The following is a 20511-nucleotide window of genomic DNA, read 5'->3' on the forward strand; positions in this document are numbered from 1 at the left end:
ATATATATATCCGTAAATATAAGTATACAGTAGGTCCCCTTTAAATATATTTTAAGGATTGTGTTATTGCTCTGTTTTTTTTAGGGAAGTTAAGAGACACTTCACTATTCAATTCCATATTATCTTTCACTATATAAATTACTTTTTAGCAAGCAGCCCTACTTATCAAGTCTGGCTAGATATAATTGGAGTTGGTAGGGCTTATTTGCAAATAAGCACACAAGAGCTCATATTTCTTATTGTATTTGTATGTGAATGGCAACAATTCTGGGACACAGGACCATTACCAGCATAAACACTGGACACAGGACAGTTGGATATGCAGGCATAACCTGGTTAGGGAACCCTGGGATTACTACAAATGTCAGTAAATCAATCATGGCAAGTGCTATTACTTACTTTTTGTGTTGCTGTCCCTACACCTTGGATTGTGTTAATTCCACTGTGTACAATTTATCAGAGCAAGCTCGGGCAATTGCCACAAGACATCTAGGAGTGTGTATCTGTACAAGAACATTTGTGAGTAGGATAAAACAGTGCTCAGTTTTGCATCCACGGTCCCAAAACATATTTCAGCAGCACTCCGGTGCAGTGAAAATATAATTTATTTGTGCAACAAGTGAAGCAACGTTTCGGGCATAACCAGCCCTTTATCAAGCTTAACCACAGTGTAACATAAAATCCTTTAAATAGCTCAATAGGGGGAGGGAGAAAAGAATTCGCACCTCCATTTTGGTGATTCATCACATTAACCCTTGTGGCATACAACATAAATACTTAAATAAACAGTAATAAATACATGTAAAAACTGTGTGCATTAGTCATATTCAGATAAGGTGTCCAGAATACATCTTCAAAGTTTCCAGTGTCCATAAAAAGTCCATATCTGAATATGACCAAGGGCTGGTTATGCCCGAAACGTTGTTTCACTTGTTGCACAAATAAATTATATTTTCACTGAACTGGAGCGATGAGATTGATTGTGTAGCACTACTTTCTGTGTATGCAGTTTTGCATCCACAGTGTTTCTCTGTTCCATTTGTATTAAAAAAAATTAGCCCTAGTGAGTTAATTCTTCATGAGAAAAGCTTCAACAGCTTTTCATTTCTGAAGCACTCTGAACTCAGTGTTTTATTGTATTTAATATAAATTGATTATTTTTCTCCCGATCAGTATGTTGCCTTCACTGAATCATTAAAAACTTGTCAGACAGGAGCTTGTCTTTACTTACTCTGCACATGTAGAACATTAAAAGGAACATTTCTTTTGGTTGTCATGGTTTACTACCCAAATAAAAATTTGTCCAGCATTAGTAAATGTGCCCAAAGTGGACCCTTTGTGGACCCTTCACTCCTTAATGTATGTGCTAAGCATATGATGCTACATAGAACACTGGCAAAAGTTGACTAAGGAACTTTACCGTGGCTGTTGGATTTTTTTATTAGAAGGATTTCAGATAAGCAACTGGGGCACCAGATTAGTAATTTAACCCTAAAACTATACCTAATGACTGTCCTAAAACAGGGCTGTATGAACTTGTCTTTCTTTTTAATACAGGTCAGTAACAGGGGGTTACTGAGCGGCAGATGGTCACTTTTGGATTGTGAAATTACTTTAATTTTTAAAGTTACAGTGGCACATTCACCTGTTGCATGATCATTTCTAATACTGAAGGAATTATTAGTTTGTGATTTTTGCAGGCAGGAAAAATAATTAGAGACATGGCATATTTGTAATGTAAGCATGATAAGGGGAATGTATAAAATAGGAAAAGATCTAATTTTGTTTACAGTTGATTACTATATACCAATGTGATGATGTAATTTACTAATTCCTTTTCACTGTATTATTGTTTCCTATATTTTTGAAATATAATTGGTTTATTATTGTGATTCCTCAACCAAACAACTCGATCATGCTGTTTGGTAGTAGAAATAATGCTAGAATTCTAGAGAATACACTGCATTATGGGTAAAAGCAAACATTTGCATCAAATTTGCTCTCTACAGTGCATTGGTATATACTTGCCTGTCTGTCACTGACCTCACATGTAATTCCTTTTCATTCTATATACAACATATCTTCAGTGCATTAACGGATACAGCTTGAAGAAATAAAAACATGTATTACAGTAAAAATTGTTGAATTAGCAACCTAATGTAGTTTGTGCTTTACATACTTTAACTGGAGTTGTTTTGTTTCTGTGCAGATACAGTATGCAAGTGGCAGCTCCTTACATGATTTGTTTCAGAAAAATCAGCACCTCTGGCACTGCTTCAAGGCGAGAGAGAAATTGGAAGGATATTAGTAAGTACAACAAAGAAAATATAGCTTCACCATCAAATACTGTGCCTCCTACCTGCCCCATAACTTTGGCATCATTCAGATGCAAAGGTACAAAGCAGTGGAGGAGCAGTGCTCAGCAGCCCCCCAAAATACCAAAGACAGGTGGTAAGGACAGGGCTAGCTGCCTTTCTGATGCTCTGCACTCTGGCATGTAGGAAGCACTGTAGTTGCATGCAAGACAAGTGCAAGTTAATATGCTAGGTTACATCAGCCAAGGAATAGACAGCTGTGTTTTCACTTCCACACTTCTTCCTGTTACCGAAAGGCTAATGGCATGCAAGTATAAACCAATTAAAGATACACTGACACACAGGGCAATTGCAGTGCAGGATGACCCCTTGCCGTTTATTTGTGCGGACGTGGGACGTTTCGGGGCGAAACGTCGCACGTCCGCACGAATAAACAGCAAGGGGTCACCCTGCACTGCTATTGCCCTGTGTGCCAGTATATCTTTACTTGAATTATCTGTCTGGAGATTGCCGTACCCTTTACTCTGTGCACCGGGTTATCTTTTGGAAAAGCATTGAAGAGTGTGCTCTGCCTCATCCTTGTTCCAGTCCAATGCACGTATAAACCCCAGAAACGATTTTGGTTTACCCTACCTGTAATATATAAATGTGCAGCTGTTGCATATATATCCTATATAAACTCATACTGCTGTCTTTCATATGTAGATTGAATGAATGTACTTGTATGTTCCCTTATACGTTTTTCTGTTTGTTCCTGTAGGAAATGTTATTAGGATTACAGGATCATTATTTCTAGGGTATGTACATACTCTCTATTTATTTAATGTGTATAGTTGCACCAACAATCATATTCACATGACATGCTCAGAAGGGTTCAGGGCTGTAGTTCAGTCTGGTGCTGCCTTAGACACCAGACCACCATCTGCCCATGTTTAGAACATTGTGTGCATGCACCAATCACAGACGAGAAGGCAGATTTAGCCACATCAAGGGATATAGAATTCTCTCAGATATTCCAACCTATAAGATCAAGTTACTTTTTGAAAGGCCCACCCTACTTTAAAAGTTTTTCTACCAACATATCCTGTTCATCATAGCATGGGCTTGCCCAACCCAAATTAGATTTCTGTATTTAGGGAATAAAGTAATCTGTGAAAGGTTTCTGAATAAATAATCAGGTATGTCAAACGCAAATGACAAATAGGGCCAAAATTTAGCTTTTAAAATTCAATTTAGGCTGCCTGCATGATCTGCTGCCTCTTAAGTTACTTTACTGGCTACAGAATGGTAGCAAAATCATGCCCTTAGTGCATGGTGCAAGGCAACACTGTATAACAGACAAATCTCTATAATGTGCATGGGCACTGTCTCAGACCCCTGTAAGGCACCTGCACAAAATGGAGGTGGCAGAATTATACCCCTTGCCAGTGCGTTTTTCTGTGAATATGGACACACGCACTGGGTTGGCGATCATAATCACGGGGCACTCCCCAATGATTTATATTTTCCTTGCCCTTTAAAGCCCAATTTACACTCTTATTTAGTCCTCTTTTTATAATATAGTGCTATAAAATAGTTTTCTATTTGGTAATTCTGTATATATATTTTTTTCTTATAGGGGATGTGTTTTTATCACATATGAAATTCTATCTTTGAAGAAGTCTCTGTCGCTTAACACTCAAGCAGCGGAGCAGGAAAAATTGAAAACCTATATTTATGTAGATACGACTTCAGTAGAGCAGAGCGATTTCCATGGTGAGAGTCACATCAATAGTATCTAAGAACCTCATATGAAATTCTATCTCCGAAGAGGTCTCTATCATTAAAAGGGGTTGTTCACCTTTAAGTTAACGTTTAGTATGATGTAGAGAGTGATACTCTGAGACAATCTGCAATTGGATTTAATTTTTTTTTATTATTTTTGTATTCTTAGGTATTTAGCTTTTATTTCAGCAGCTCTACAGTCTGCAGTTTTAGCAATCTGGTTGCTAGGATACTAATTACCATAGCAACCATGCAGGGATTTGAATTAGAGACTGGAATATGTGATGACAACTCCTCTAAAAATTATCTCCCATAACACCCAGGGTTTAAACTGTCCACATAAGAGTACTAGCTTTCAATCATTACCAGAAAATGCATGCTGATTTACTATTTTTGCAAGAAACACATTTTTCCACAGCCCACACCCCAAGCTTTTGAAGTACATATTTCCCAAACTTTTATTTAGCAACTGCACCTTCAAAACTGAAGGAGTAGCTATTTGCTTTCGGAAAGGTCTCCATTTCTATACTTTGAAGCAAATCTCTGACCCTAATGGTCGCTTTAAAATTTATTTGGAAAACTACAAGACATAACGATCAACTTAGTTTGCTATTATGCCCCAAATCAGCAACAACATGTTTTTTTAGTACATTACAAGAAAAAAAATCATGCCATCAAAAAGGTGAATTAATTTTAGTGGGCGACACTAACTTATGTCTGGCCCCTAAATTGGATAACTGTAGAACAGGGACCACCAAACTTTTGAAGCTGTGAGCAACATTCAGAAGTAAAAGAGTTGGGGAGCAACACTAGCATTAAAAATGTTCTTTGGGTGTCAAATAACTGCTGTTATTGGCTTTTGGTAGCCCCTGTGTGCATTGTCAACCTACATTGAGGCTCTGTTTGGCAGTGTACCTGGTTTTTATACAACCAAAACTTGCCTCCAAGCCAGGAATTCAAAAATAAGCTCCTGCTTTGAGGCTACTGGGAGCATCATCCAAGGGGTTGTAGAGCAACATGTTTCTCACAAGCTACTGGTTAGGGATCACTGCGCTAGAAGGTCTGCAGCTTCACATCTTGTAGATCAGACATCTGTGGACGGTACTGCAGCAAAGAGTTTTTGAGACTGCTTAATTGAGCTTCAAGTTGCAGATGTTTGGTGGTAACAAGACCGGACTACAAGAGACTATACTGTACATATTATTTACACCCACTTTTAGTCTATTATAGAATTGACCATATCTTTTTGTCTGCAGTACTGTTGCCAAATGTTCAGGACGCGGATATACTCTGTTCATTCCCCAACATCCGTACACTTAACAAACTTAGTTATTAAACCGAGTAACTTTAATTGGTGATTATCTGATACTCTGCTACAGGTCCCCACTACATTGGAAAGAGCTAAACAGGCTCTAATTGACTATTTCCAAGAAAACTTATATCCCCAGTATTCCTATGGGAAGCCCACAAAGCTGTAATGCAGGGTTAATTTTTTACAGATGACATCCCAACTTAATAAAGAAAGAACATTAAGACTTCAAACCTTATCACACCAATTCTCTATTCTTGAACAATCACATAAAGTTAATCCTAACCCTGTAACACGTCGTCAACTAAATGATGTTTCTACTGAACTAAAAATGTTACAACTTCGAGAAGCTGATATGACTATTTGGTGGGCCAACCAAAAATTCTATACTAAATGCAACAAAGCAGACTCACTATTAGCCAGGAAATTAAAGGGCCTAGATCAGTTTGCCCAGATTTCTGGCCTTTCAGTTAATAATTCGAAATCGGAAGCATTGAGCCTGAACCTACCAGGTCATGTGATTAAACTCATGCAACTGAATTTTGAATATTCCTGTGAAAGCTCACATATATTTTGGAATATATCTTACGGCACAATTAGCAACTCTTTATAAATGGAATTATTCCTCGATGTGAAAGAAAATTCAATTCTTACTGACCCAATGGAATAGGTACAAACTTTTGTGGCTAGGTCGAATTAACGCCATTAAGCCTACGTAAGCTATTATATATTTTCCATTCTTTACCTATACCTGTGCCTAAGAAAGATTTGGTAACCTTTCAAAAATGTCTCATCAGCTTCATCTGGGCCTTCAGATTATCGAGGATATCAAAGGCAAAGTTACAAAAGGGTAAAAGACATGGAGGGTCTTGCCTTTCCTAATTTACAGAAATATTATCAAGCAGCCCAATTGGCCACTATAGCACAGATGTACTCCTCCTCCGATTTGGGTTCAGACTGAAAAAGCACTATTTTACCCCATCACTCCTGCAGCCCTCTTTTTTTATTAAAGTAGAATCTCGCCCAAAGGCGATATCAGATTTTATGCAACATACTCTGACCATTTGGGACTCTACCAAACAGTCAGCTAATTTGGTCACCTCCCACAAGCCTGCCACCTGACTTTGGGGTAACCCAGAGTTCCCATCTGCATTGGAAACTGTCTCCTTCAAATGGTGGCACTCCAATCACATTCAGTATATTAAAGATATGTATCAACCCAAAGGCAGAATGAATTTGGAAAACTTTGAACCTTCAATTTCATCCTCCCCCTACTGAAATGTTTAGCTTTTTACAAGATTAGCATTATTTATATTCTATACATAAACATTCTATCCAGAAAGAAAATCCGACCAAATCCGCACAGGTTTTTTGGGCTTATTTATTATTACACTTACACTTTCCTGAAAATTTTGTAGGAATTTTGTAGGAAACAATCTGAAAAAAACGTAAAAAAAATAATTCAGATTTTCGCGATTTTTTCGTATTTTTCATCCGAATTTTGCCTGAAAACTTTGGGGGTATTGCCAAAAACCCAGCGCACATCAAAAAATCATTGGGACTTCTGCCATTGACTTAAATGCAACCTCAACAGGTCTGAGATGCCGGATTTTCAGATTCTGACTTTTCCATCCTCTGGGGTTTAATAAATTCCGAAAAAAATTGTGATTTCAGATTTTATAAAAAAAATCACCAATTTTTCGAAATTTTTACATACGTTGTTTAGTAAATAACCCCCTAAGTGTATAACATCCCCACTCAAAAGGTCTAATCTCCTTGCTTTACCAGGCCTTAATATCACAGACCAATATGAACCCTCCATCTTATATTAAAGCATGGGAGCAACAATTACATCAAACACTAGACCTTAAGGCCTGGGAGAGCATATGGGAAGGGACAAACAAATGTTCTATCAATCTAAGTCAAGTAGAAACCTCTTACAAAATGTTAACCCGTTGGTATTTCACCCCCACACGTTTACATAAAATGTTTTTATCTCTGTCTTTGGTATGACAGATTCCATTACCCATATTCATATTCAAAAGGACCCTTGGTTAACCTTGTTCAATGGATTCCTAGCATTAATGTCAATTCTAGAAAACTAATTAGTTTATATTTTCAGCAGCCAAACAGCTGATTGCCAAATTGTCTTTCAATTCAGAAATTAAAAGCTCACATAACAGCTATAATGGTAAATGAGAAATTAACATCTATTTTATCTGGAACCCTCAATAAATTTATACAAATTTGGCAACTTTGGGCTTCTCGAGCTACCACATTTGGGTTAGATCCCTCCTCTCTCGCATTATAAGGTAGACTACTACTACTGTTGCTCTACAGCAGTGATCCCCAACCAGTGGCTCGTGAGCAACATGTTGCTCTCCGACCCCTTGGATGTTGCTCCCAGTGGCCTCAAAACTGGTGCTTATTTTTGAATTTCTGGCTTGAAGGCAAGTTTTACTTGTATAAAAACCATGTGTACTGCCAAACAGGCTCCTGTAGACTGCCAGTCCACATAGGGGCTACCAATTGCCAATAACATTCCATATTTCGCACCCCTAGAAATTCTTGCATGATTATCTTGCTCTCCAACTTATTTTACATTTAAATGTGGCTCACAGGTAGAAAAGTTTGGGGACCCCTGCTCTACAGTGAGTATTCAACACATAACAAAATATGATAAACGCTGGAATCATGAGAAGGGTATTTGAAATCTATAGGCTGGTTTAGAGAAAAGGAGGGTAGCTCTGTGATCTGATATATGTAGGTCTATTGTCAGACAGGGGTCATTCCCTATCAAAATAATGTAGCATTATATCAAATAAGAAACAGAAACAAAAATCAGGCAAGCAGTTAATTTAAGATCAAAAGTTTTATTACGTTTTTTTCAGAGCTGTACAAATATTAAGAAATACAAATCATACCGTCACTATGCTTAAGTGTATTACATACATGTTTTATCTGAATGTTGTAAACTATAAAAAAAAATGTACAGAAAATTTGTATTGAAATGTACTGGATAAGCAACTGAAAACTAATAAAAAAGATTTAAATATAGAGACTGGAATATGAATAGGAGAGGGCCTGAATAGAAAGATGAGTGATAAAAAGTAGAAACAATAAATGTGTAGCCTTACTGAGCATTTGTTTTTAGATGGGGTCAGTGACCCCCATTTGAAAGTAGGAATGAGTCAGAAGAAGAAGAAGAAAAAATAAGGCAAATAATTCATAAACTAAATAATAAATTATGAAAACCAGATAAAAAGTAGCTTAGAACTGGCCATTCTATAACATACTAAAAGTTAAGCTAAATGTGAACCACCCCTTTAACACTCAAGCAGTGCAACAGGAAAAACCGAAATCTATATTTATGTAGATACACCTTCAGTACAGCTGAGTAATTTCCAGGATGAGAGTCACATCAATAGTATCTCAGAATCTCATGAAATTCTATCTTTGAAGAAGTCTCTATCTCTTAACACTCAAGCAGCGCAGCAGGAAAAAAAGAAATCCTATATCTATGTAGATACGGTACATCTTCAGTAGAGCAGAGCGATTTCCAGGGTGACACATCAATAGTATCTCAGAATCTCTGAGTCGTGTTCTTTGCGGCTAACAGGTAGTATTTACTGTATTATTCTTGACTGGTAAAATTGCTCACATGAGTACACCAATCTGTAGCATGTGTGGGATCTGATTGCTTTTGAGTGCTCTAACAGATTCCTAATAGACTACTTTTAACTGGGATTAGAATAGATTATATGACTTTTATTTTTTGTACTGTTTCTCTACACATATAAGATAACACAAGGTACTCACAAATGCTTTATAATCCTCAGCCCCGACTTCTAGAAAAGGACTTTATTAATACAGTGCTATGTGCAAAGTGCAATATTCAAGTGCAAATTGCTGTGTTTTTACCCACATTGCATCTTTTTACCCCAGAATTCTAACTTCATTGCTGACATTTGCTAAATTACATGAACAACAACTTGTATATGATTTGGACACCAATCACCAACTGCTTTGGTAAAGCACATGCAAGTTATGCAAGTTGTGGTATGCATTTTCATAACAGAATTATGTGGAAAGGACATCACTTTTACCACATGGTGTCTATAATGACTTCAATTCACTGTATGCAGTATTAGTTTTGTGTAAGCACAGCTCTCTAACAGAACCCTTAAATGACTGCCAAGCTTGGTGTTACTTCTATATTTCCATTGTGTTCATGTGCACAACTGCAAGCAATATATCAGAGCAGACCTAAAAGGGGCATTGGCACTGACATAAATAGAATCTAATGAGCGTGTGCAGGCACCAGTACCTTTATGAATAGTACCTAAAGTTGTACTCAGTCCATTTTAGCATTTTTCAATTGTGCTTGCATTTGTAAATTAGCCCTCATATCCTTCTCCAAGTCATTCTATAGTTAGAAGGCTGTGGGAATGTAGAAGGATAATGTGGAAAGAGAGCAGACACAAGGCATGATTTGTAGATGAATTTGGACATAACTGAGCAAAATAGAGTTGGGTCAGTATGCTTAAAACGCCCACAGTTTTACTTTTAATATGTTGGCAAGTTTAGTACAATATCTACATCACACTTTCTTCCCTTGCAACACCAAACAGGGAAATTATATACTACTAATAGTAAGGGGCACATTTACAAAGCTCGAGTGAAGGATTCGAATTAAAAAAACTTCGAATTTCGAAGTGTTTTTTGGGCTAATTCGACCATCGAATGGGCTACTTCGACCTTCGACTACTACTTCGACTTTGAATCGAACGATTCGAACTAAAAATCGTTCGACTATTCGACCATTCGATAGTCGAAGTACTGTCTCTTTAAGAAAAACTTCGACCCCCTACTTCGGCAGCTAAAAGCTACCGAAGTCAATGTTAGCCTATGGGGAAGGTCCCCATAGGCTTGCCTGAGATTTTTTGATCGAAGGATATTCCTTCGATCGTTGTATTAAAATCCTTCGAATCGTTCGATTCGAAGGATTTAATCGTTCGATCGAACGAATAATCCTTCGATCGTTCGATCGCAGGATTTGCGCTAAATCGTTCGACTTCGATATTCGAAGTCGAACGATTTTAGTTCCTAGTCGAATATCGAGGGTTAATTAACCCTCGATATTCGACCCTTCATACATCTGCCCCTAAGTAAGTAATAGTATGGATGATAATTGCTTCCTATAAAACCTCTGCTAGGCAGTCAGTATTACTTATAATCAGTGGTTCATGCATTGGGCCATTCTAATTACTACTAGTTGAAAAATGGCAGTCTAAAGTTGGAGGTGCTATGTGTGCACATTATTCAGAATGAGAAAGGTTCTCTCTCTCATTCTAGAAATAAATTGTCACAACATAGGTTGTATTTAGGGGTCCTTTACCAAGGGCTATGTGAAATGTGCGAGTGCTAAAAGGCTCATAGAGCCCCATGTACAAAATCTCTTCCACCTAGCGCTTCCAGCACTGCAATCAGTGGATCTCTAGTTTAAGAGGACTTTAGTAAACTTAAAAAAACCCAGGAAGATAAGGAATGGAAACCGTTTGCTACAGTTTTCTTATTTTGTTTTTAGGTATTTCAAATAAGGTACAACGAGAGCTTCATAGAACAGCAAGGAAAGCTTTTGAAACATCAGCTAGACTCTTCAGAAGATCTCATGACAAAGGTGCTTTCTCTACAGAACCCTTTTTTGGTATCTTGTCGAATATTTATTAACATTTGTTGCTGTTGTCTTTGACAGTGTTATCTGAACTGAATAATATATTTTCAACAGATATACCTCACAGTCCATTTCTGTAGTATGCTGTGGTCACTGAGCTAGTCCTTGAGAAAATCCATTCCACTATGTAGAATACAAACACGTTTTACTATCTCCAGGTATTTCTTTACCTTGGGGCTGATGTATAAATATTTGTATTTCGCCATGATTTGTGTAAACTGAAGCAGAACAAATTGTAGTCTTGTTTTTATTCCAACAATCACATTTTATCTATAAAGAAGATTCTCACCACCTAAAACATGCAATTTAGTTGCATTGTAGCAAAATGAAAATATTGATTAATCTGCCCCTTAGTGTAATGTTTTCTGCTGATTGGATTCTCGTGTTTTTTTGTAATACAAGCAGTAAAACAGTAGTACAGAACCTCGCAAATAATATAAGCATAAAATAATCATAATAGAGACCCACATATAAAATAATCATAATAGAGACTGCCTGCACGACTAGGGAATCAGGAACTTTTTGCTCCAAACCCGACCACTTTGTGGGTATTCCACTGGTACCCAATCCAGTGAATGGACAATAAAATTAAATAATGTTTCTTTTTTTTAAGAGCATTACAACTTATCAAGTGTGGAAGATCATGAATGGTTCCAATGGATTCTAATGAAGAATGCACAGTCACAGGATAAAACAGTCCGTTTAAAAGCAGTTGAAGAAATGGCTGGAATACATCACTGGCATAGTAATAATTTTACTTATGTTTTTGATAATCTTTCATTATTAACATTTTTAATGTAAAACAAGTGTGTTTAGCCTGTATTGGCAATTATGTGTCACTCTGTGGAATGCTTCTGGAAAGTGCCACGAATATACATGTTTACTTACTGTTTTCGTTTTGTCCTATCTTTAGTTGCAGCAATAACATTCTGAAACCATTGCTTACTATTGCAGACTACCAGTACAGGACCGTGGCACAAGCATGTGATAAACAAACCACCATTGGTTTAGCCCGCAGCAAAAACACAGATCTTCGATTTTTCCTTCCACCTCCCACACTGCCAAAAGTTAATGATGTAAGTTGAGCAGAAATACTGTAGTTTAAAGGGTCAACATATTGTGTTTTAAATGTTTCCCCTTGTATATGTCTAAGTAACATAACAAGAGGTGTATGAACTGTAGATAACGGAAGTCATTTGGAATGGCTTTGTTATGTGTTGCCTTTTCCCTTTCCACCATCCTTCTCTATATGACCTGCCATAACTATCTTCACCTGACCTGCCATAACTATCTTCACCTGGCCTGGCAGGTCTGGGGTATTGTTTTGGCAATACCAAACATATCAGGGGACAATTCCTCAAAACTATCACAAGTCTGTTTTATGTGATATTGTGGAGAATATTCCATTTCAGGTGAGAATTCTCCTTTTAAAGGGGTTATTCACTTTTAAATTACCTTTAGTATGATGCAGAGAATTATATTCTGAGACAATTTGCTTTAATTAATTATTATTTGTGGTTTCTGAGTTATTTAGCTTTTTGTACAGCAGCTCTTCTGTTTGCAATTTCAGTTGCTAGGATCCATATTACCGTAGCAACCATGCACTGATTTGAATAAGAGACTGGAATATGAATAGGAGAAGGCCTGAATAGAAAGAGTTATACAAGTAGCAAAAACAATACATGTGTAGCCCCATTTAAAAGCTGGAAAGAGTCAGAAGAAGAAAGCAAATGATTCAAATCTATAAAAAAAATAAATAAATGAAGGCCAGTTGAAAAGTTGATTAGAATTTCTATAACATACTAAAAGTTAAGCTAAAGGTGAACCACCCCTTAAGAAAACATACTATAATTTCTAAGGGTTTGCCAAAATGTTTTTAACCATTGATTCTAATATATTCCCTTACTTCCCTTACATTCATACAGAATTATTCAATAGAAAATGGACTCCGTCAGCTGCTTTCTTCTCTACCTCAAACAGAATTAGATCGGTGTGTAAAATACTTAACATCACTTGCCCTAAGAGAGAGCAGCCAGTCAGTTGTAGATCAAAGGGTAAGTGAAATTGCCTATAGGTTCAAGCTATATCATATATAATACATAACAATACATTCACAGCTTAGCTTCTTTGTTTATGTGTGTTTATTACATATGGATGCCTCCATGACAAGTATATTACAATACACATAAGGGTGGGATGCACAGCTTTATGTAACTGCCAGCCATGCGTTTCCTCTATGGCTGGTATCCTATATAGACAGGCTGCCTGATTCAAGTCCGACTGAATTTCAGTCACTGCCTTTAGCAACTTCAGCAACTCATTTAACTTACTACAGATATAATTCCTCTTATCCAGAATGCTCGGGACCTGGGGTTTCCGGATAAGGGATTAGTGATATGTTCGGGTCGAGTTTTTTTTTTACCTGCACCTAAGCCGGCCCACACCCGCCTCCTTCCATGCTGACCCAACCTGCCGATGAAGTCACAAAAGGGATTGGGCCAGAAGCAGGAAGTCGTCCACCGCAAGTGGAGTGCTGCAGGTATTGGGCGGCCCGCACTTCACTATAAGCAATATAACGTGCCTAAGCAGGAAGCATGGTAATATTGTAGAATACCTGTCATGGAGGACACATGCAAAAAAACATTTATGACATAGGTAAACATAGGTGCATTTCAATAACAGTGTTGTTTATACAAGTAGTACTATGTAAATAATGAATATACATACCGTACATTTATGGCAAAAGAAATGTCCAGTTATTTATATTATAAATTACCTATTCCAAGAGATATCTTCCAGACTTTTGTCCTTGTAAGTGCTTATCACTCTTGTATACATTTTAAATTCTGGTTAATTCTTACCACTTTTCTGTTTCCCAAACACATACAGTACGTTTTCATTGCTGTGTAAAACAGTGATAAGGAAATTTAATAACTTTTGAGTGGGTTTAACAGAGAGGGTTGTGGTGCTTTGGAGGGAATGGACTTCCTTATGCTGAAAGTCTCAGCTCTGTGCCATCGGAGAAAGTAGAGCTGTCGAGTTTACAAGCTTTGTTGAAGCATTCTAAGGTAATGTAAATATGTCATTTGGCATTTATGTTTTGGTTTTATCTGGTTATAATACACAAAAGCCATGAATATCTTGTAAATTATATCCTTATAAACGGTGAGTAGTGATGTCATCAGTTATAAACGGTGATTAGTGATGTAATTTCTGTCACATGACTCACTAAAATTTGTGTATTATAATTAATAAAGTACCCCCAGTTGTAAAATATGAGGATATTATAAGTTACCTCGGAGTTCCATGACCTGTATAAAAGCACTCGGCCTTCGGCCTCGTACTTTTTTATGGTCATGAAACTCCTCGGTAACTTATAATATCCTTATATTTTACAAGAGGGGATACTTTATTCACTATATAATTTACATATAGTTGTCTTGTCTGATAACTTGTTTTTTTTTTTTTTTATAATCTCTTTTATTTTTCAAAAATAGATACATTGACAGAGGATAACGTAAATATCTTTTCCAGTATAGAACAGTGAAAGTAGAACACATCAGTACAATTCCATGTAGTATAACATACATTAAACTTATTGTTTTGCTCAAGGTTGCAGAAACGAATCCCATGGGGCCCAAATTTGCATATGTCTCTCTACCCTGTCTTCCAATAAAGCCGTTAAATATAACATATTCTGTGTTTGAGTAATTTTTGCAATGACAACATGAGTATCAATAGCGTATTGTAGCCAGTGTTTCGCTAAATTGGTTCGTGCAGCAGCTAAGATTTGTCTCATCAAAGTATTCTGGAGTTTCGATAACTTGTTTTTTTAATGAATCATACAGATCCCTTCTCACTGTGAGAAAATAGTGTCAGGTGGAGGACTTCAACTTTTGCAAAGAATATATTTGCTTCGAAAAGATGCACAGAAAATACAAAGGACTATAATGCGTATCATTGGCAACCTGGCTTTGCACGAAAATCTACATTCAGAAATTGTTGACTCAGGTAATTCAGCAGTAGAACTTGTTTAAATGTTGCATTATGGATAATGCACAATATAAACCATCTGTAAGAACATCATTATAATCTGGATCATAAAATATTACTGATGTGCATCTTATATACCAGTAATGAAGATTACATTATGTAGATGACAATTTTATGAACAGAATTTAGTGATAATTCCTTGAGCTGTGGGGTATGTTGACCCTATAAGTAAAATAAATTAAAGTTTGGCGCAATCCTTTTACCTAGAGGGTGATCATCTATACTTTTTGATCAGTAAACGTTGTTCCCTTCTTACAACAGCCTGCTAATCGGTCTGACCAATCAGATTTTGGCATTACATATGGTACAACCAAATGCAAGGTTTTAAAAGGTCTCCACTTCTGTGAATTTTGTTTCCAGATTTTGTCTTTTACGTAACATTTTACTGACATTTTTCTGATTTGTCCCTAACTACATCAGTAACACTTGCACCAACTTAACTGTGGCCCATTGTGCATCCAGAACTTCAGAGCCACACGAGTTTTCTCTTTGATAATTCGATAGAGAGTTGAGTTTCTGGAGTGTCAATTGTACGGTTCGAATTGACGCCCAATTTTGTTGTGACATTTTTTCACTCTGACTTTTTCAACAGCTATTGATAAATGAGTTCAATTCATGAATGGGAGTTTGGTTGAATTTGTTTTAATAAAAAACAGAGATAACATTGAGTTTTAGTAAAGTACCTCCTAAAAGTGGGGCCAACACTGCTGGGTAGCTCTGTAGTTATGGATAGCAAGGGAGGTGTGTATTGGAAAAAAAAAAAAAAAAGGAAAATTGCCAGGGTGGCTTTACAGCCACTTAAAATTTGTAATTTGACTCGAACTTGCAGTACAGCGGTAAAGAGTGACTGAAGTTAATACACAATAGAAAAGAGTGAACATAGTTGTCTGTTGGACTGTCCTGTCCTGGTGGGGGTGATTAACGGGATGGGGTATCAAGCCTGGCTAATAAGGCTAATAAGGGTGACATTTGTTAATGGAAAATAGTTAGGATGTAAATATGAGGTGATTGTATATCCATTGGTTACCAGGCAGTAACCAATCAGTGATTTGAGGGGAGGCCACATGGGTCATAACTGTTACATTTGAATCTAAGCTGTATAGTAAGAATCAATTGCAGACTCACTGAAGTTATGTCCCATGTGGCCCCCTTTAAGTCGCTGAATAGAGAGTTAGAGAGCTGAAAAGCAGGAAGTTGTATTCTGTTATGATAGACATCCAGTCACCCCAGCTAGAGTCCTGCACGGAACCAATTTCTAAGACCCCGAAACCTACAACCCGCGACCAGAACCGCAACCCGCTTTGATCCGCTACCCGACCTGGACCTGCAACTGCCTTATCCCGACCCGCAACACTCCGACCACCATCAAACGGGAAGTGATGGTGCTGCAAACCAGAAGTGACGTCATCAAAAGTCGGCGGGGACAGAAACAAGTTTTGTAAAACTTTAAAAGGAGTAAAATATAGACAATATTACATAAGACAAGAAATTTAGATGAGACCCGCAACCAGACCCGAGACCCGCAGACCCGCGGCTATAACCACACCTCCCCCACATCCTCCCCTCATTCCGCAGGGTGCCTGCTTTTTTTGCCGGTAATCCTTTGGGTACCCGACCCGCTGCAAGACTCGAACCCAGCCTTTATCGATTATATTTTTGTCTAACTTACTGTATTAGAAACATTTACTATCTATTTAGTTTTTATTTTTACACTGAACTGTTCCTAAACTATAGCAGACAGATATTACAGTTTTCAAACATGTATGTAACTGTGTTTTGCGTTTATAGGGTTCTGACCATATGTTGGACCATAAAAATGGCCCTTGAAATCAAAAAGTCTGAAAACAACTGAAACAGAAATTGAGATCATATTATACTAAGACTACATTCTATTAAATATTTCCTAGCAGTTGTCATTTAAAATATTCCGGGCAGCTATATGTGAATAGCCATAGCTCATACAGCACATGAGCCACATTAAAAACCTGTTACATATAAATTGGGTCATTGCTTATTAGGGATACACCGAATCCACTATTTTGGATTCGGCCAAACCTCCGAATCCTTCATGAAAGATTCGGCCGAATATTGAACCGAATTTGAATCCTAATTTGCATATGCAAAAAAAGTCACACAATTTCCCTCCCCACAGCTAATTTTAATATGCAGATTAGGATATGGATTCGGTTCAGACAGGCAGAAGGATTCGGCCGAATCCCAATCCTGCTGAAAAAGGCTGGATCCTAAACCGAATCCTGGATTCTGTGCATACCTATTGCTTATACTTTACACGGAGTGGAGCTAGATTATGTGATACATCATCAATCATTTATTAACTATAATGAATCACAGTATTAGTTCCACTAGGGTACTGCATGTACATTTTTATTTAGATTTTGCTCTCTGTATAGCTCAATAAACACAGCGCAGTACTGACCCCAAAACAACTACCTATTGGAAGTTAAGATTCTCATCAGCAAATTATCACTATGTAATGTACTCTGCTAAATTCTGCGGTGACAGAACTGTGACAGAAGATGAATTAGCTTGTACAGATTTGGGGGATGTAAGTAGGAAGAGGCAACGAGATGTTTGTAAACAGAGCAATAGTTTGGAATGTACCTGTATGGAGCACAGACTCTTTCCTCAGCAGCAGCACAAAGATCGTTTGAACAACTTTCTTACTAATGAAAGAGCGTGGGCTTAATATAGGTAAAAGTGTGGCACATTCCAAACCACTCACAGTGATGTGTAAAGATTTATGACAGCAGCTCTCCATCTCACTCGAGTGCCTGGTATGCACGCCAACATGATTCTGATGATGTCACATTATGCAGATGTGTGGTGTTATTTTTCTAGATACATATTATACATCTACATATTATAGATAACAGAAAATCCATAGAGAAAACAATGGTATTAATACATATACAGAAAAATAAGCAACAAAAACATTTGAAAAATTTCACCCATTAAATATAGTATGAATTCTAAAAAACACATACATACAATTTTCATACTTGGAGTACTTATTGTTGTGGATGCTCCTTTAAATAATGCACTATTGCTTTTACTGTAGGCTGGATTTCCATACTGGCTGAAGCAATGAAGTCACCTTATGTTATTCAGTCATCTCACGCAGCAAGGGTCCTTGCCAACCTGGACAGGGACACTGTAAATGAAAAATACCACGATGGAATATATGTCCTGCACCCCCAACATCGCAATAGGTGAGGAAGGGTGTATGTTAGGAAGTATCCAATGATAAAGTACTAATCCTGTACTAGATAACTTGACTAATTTTCATTAACTTATTTCAGTTCTGTTTTATGTTACATGTATTCTTACACTAGCACTGATGGAAACGTATATTATCAACTAAAACTTGGATGCCTATATGGTAGGCTTGAGTAAAGAAAAAAAAAGATGGAAAACAGGACAGAGAAGAGCAAGTGAATTTTGTAAGATAAGCGACAATTGGGAGGAGTTTAGTAACTGAACAATAAAAAAAAAGTTAATTGTAAAAGAGGACATAAAGAGAAGCAGGAATTGTTCACTGTGAAAATAAAATATAAATACATATGATGTGTAAAGTAAAAAAAAAATTCAATATAGTTAGTTTTAAAAAAAAAAATTTCAATATAGTTAGTTAGCCAAAAAAATGTAATCTATAAAGGCTGGGGTGACCAAATGTCTAACATAATAGCCAGAATACAATCCTCCTGTGCAGCTCTCTGGTTGGTTGCCAGTCAGTAATTAGTCAGTGACTTAAGGGGGGACATGAGTCATAACTGTTTGCTATTGAATCTGACCTGAATGCTAAGGATCAAAAGCAAACCAACCAACTGAACAGTTATGTCCCATGTCCCCCCCCCTTCAAGTCGCTGACTAACTTAGTATTTTAATAACAAAAAATATAACTCAGTTGTACATTCTTCATTAAATTAAGTTCTCTCTCCACAGCCAGCCCATTAGGGCTGATGTTCTTTTTATTCATGGCCTCCTGGGTGCAGCCTTCAAAACATGGCGACAGCAAGACAGAGATGAACCATTGGATGAAAGTGCTGCCCAAGAAGATGACTATACAGAATGCTGGCCAAAGGTTTGGGTTATTACATTATATTTTTGCAGTAAGAAAAAAGATTTACAAAAGATTTGCCTAGAAATTATGTACTATATGTACGTGGCTTTCTTAACTAGTCCAGAAGTACAGTAATCCTATGATCATAAAAATGCATGTTTCTATGTTTACTATATTTAGCTTAGGTACCGGAATTCCTTGCTTCCCAGCACTAAAAAAGTGCAAGGATTAGGCTCAAGTACATAGTATATTTCATTGCAAAGGGAAGCTATTTTCCCTTTTTGGTGCTCCAGTGCTTGCGCATGCCTCTATATAAGTGATCTATATTGACTTCATACGGTTAAGGATTGTATTTACTAGTAGTTCTAATTTCTTTCTTTCTGCATACTTTACATTAAGATTGCAGTATAGTTTTTAGGCAGCGATTTCACATTTTTTTTTAATTTCAGTCTTAGGCACTTACAGAACTGCTGTTACAGGTCAGTTAGTTGACAAAAGAAAGATTCAAAGAAATCAAATGTCGGCATGAGGAAATAGAATATCACTATAAAAAAATATGGTAAATGGCTCATTTACCTCAAATCTGCAAAGCAGTAGGAGTAAGAAATTAAATATAATGTAAATAGAGAAGTTGAGGTGCGTGGCCAGCAGCCGATGTGAGGAGTCGCATTTGCTGAACGCTCCGTTGCCTAGGCTAATTATCCTGAAATTCTGTGCCAAGTTCCCAAATTAGGGGCTCAGCAGGCGAACCAGCCTCAATTCATTGACAAAGTGCTTTATATCTGTTATATCTTATATCTGTTAAGGGCTGAAATCTACCCCAAGTTGGGGATAGGGTAGATGGGGAGGGAAACAATGGGACAGGAATTTTTTTGTTGGATGTTTATGTCAGGCAAGGCAATGTTGTTAAAAATGACTCAAAAAGATGCATTTCTCAGCTGTAAAACCAGTATATCTTTAAAGCAAATGTGTAGATACATAAGTCATTGGAAATGATCGTATAAGGTATTAAGTTGGAATGGTAGGGGGCTGAATGACCCGATCAAGAGGCGGCTGATAATAGATTATATCAAAAGGGAAAATGCCAAGTTGGTATGCCTACAGGAAACTCGCTTAGAAGGGAGCAAGATTCTATCCATTAAAAAACCATGGGTTGGCTGGCACTACCATGCTACACACACAACCCATTCTTTAGGGGTGACAATATTTATTGCAAAAACAGTACCCTTTCAACTACAAAACATACGCACGGACC

General features: G+C 37.2%; 1 protein-coding gene across 2 annotated transcripts in view; it reads left to right on the forward strand.

Annotated features, from left to right (window-relative positions):
• The window catches only part of serac1.L (serine active site containing 1 L homeolog), a 47862-nt gene that overhangs the window by 12065 nt on the left and 15286 nt on the right, over positions 1-20511 (forward strand). For both annotated transcript variants that reach the window (XM_018263089.2, XM_018263088.2), the window contains exons 2-12: positions 2210-2307; positions 3076-3112; positions 3934-4070; positions 10976-11068; positions 11736-11867; positions 12077-12198; positions 13048-13176; positions 14077-14190; positions 14971-15133; positions 18255-18405; positions 19139-19277. In XM_018263089.2, coding sequence (XP_018118578.1) covers positions 2217-2307; positions 3076-3112; positions 3934-4070; positions 10976-11068; positions 11736-11867; positions 12077-12198; positions 13048-13176; positions 14077-14190; positions 14971-15133; positions 18255-18405; positions 19139-19277 — 1308 coding nt within the window. In that variant the 5' untranslated portion in view covers positions 2210-2216. The remainder of the gene's footprint in view (positions 1-2209; positions 2308-3075; positions 3113-3933; positions 4071-10975; positions 11069-11735; positions 11868-12076; positions 12199-13047; positions 13177-14076; positions 14191-14970; positions 15134-18254; positions 18406-19138; positions 19278-20511) is intronic.

Source organism: Xenopus laevis, chromosome 5L (genome assembly GCF_017654675.1).
Source record: "Xenopus laevis strain J_2021 chromosome 5L, Xenopus_laevis_v10.1, whole genome shotgun sequence".
Classification (NCBI taxonomy): domain Eukaryota; kingdom Metazoa; phylum Chordata; class Amphibia; order Anura; family Pipidae; genus Xenopus; species Xenopus laevis.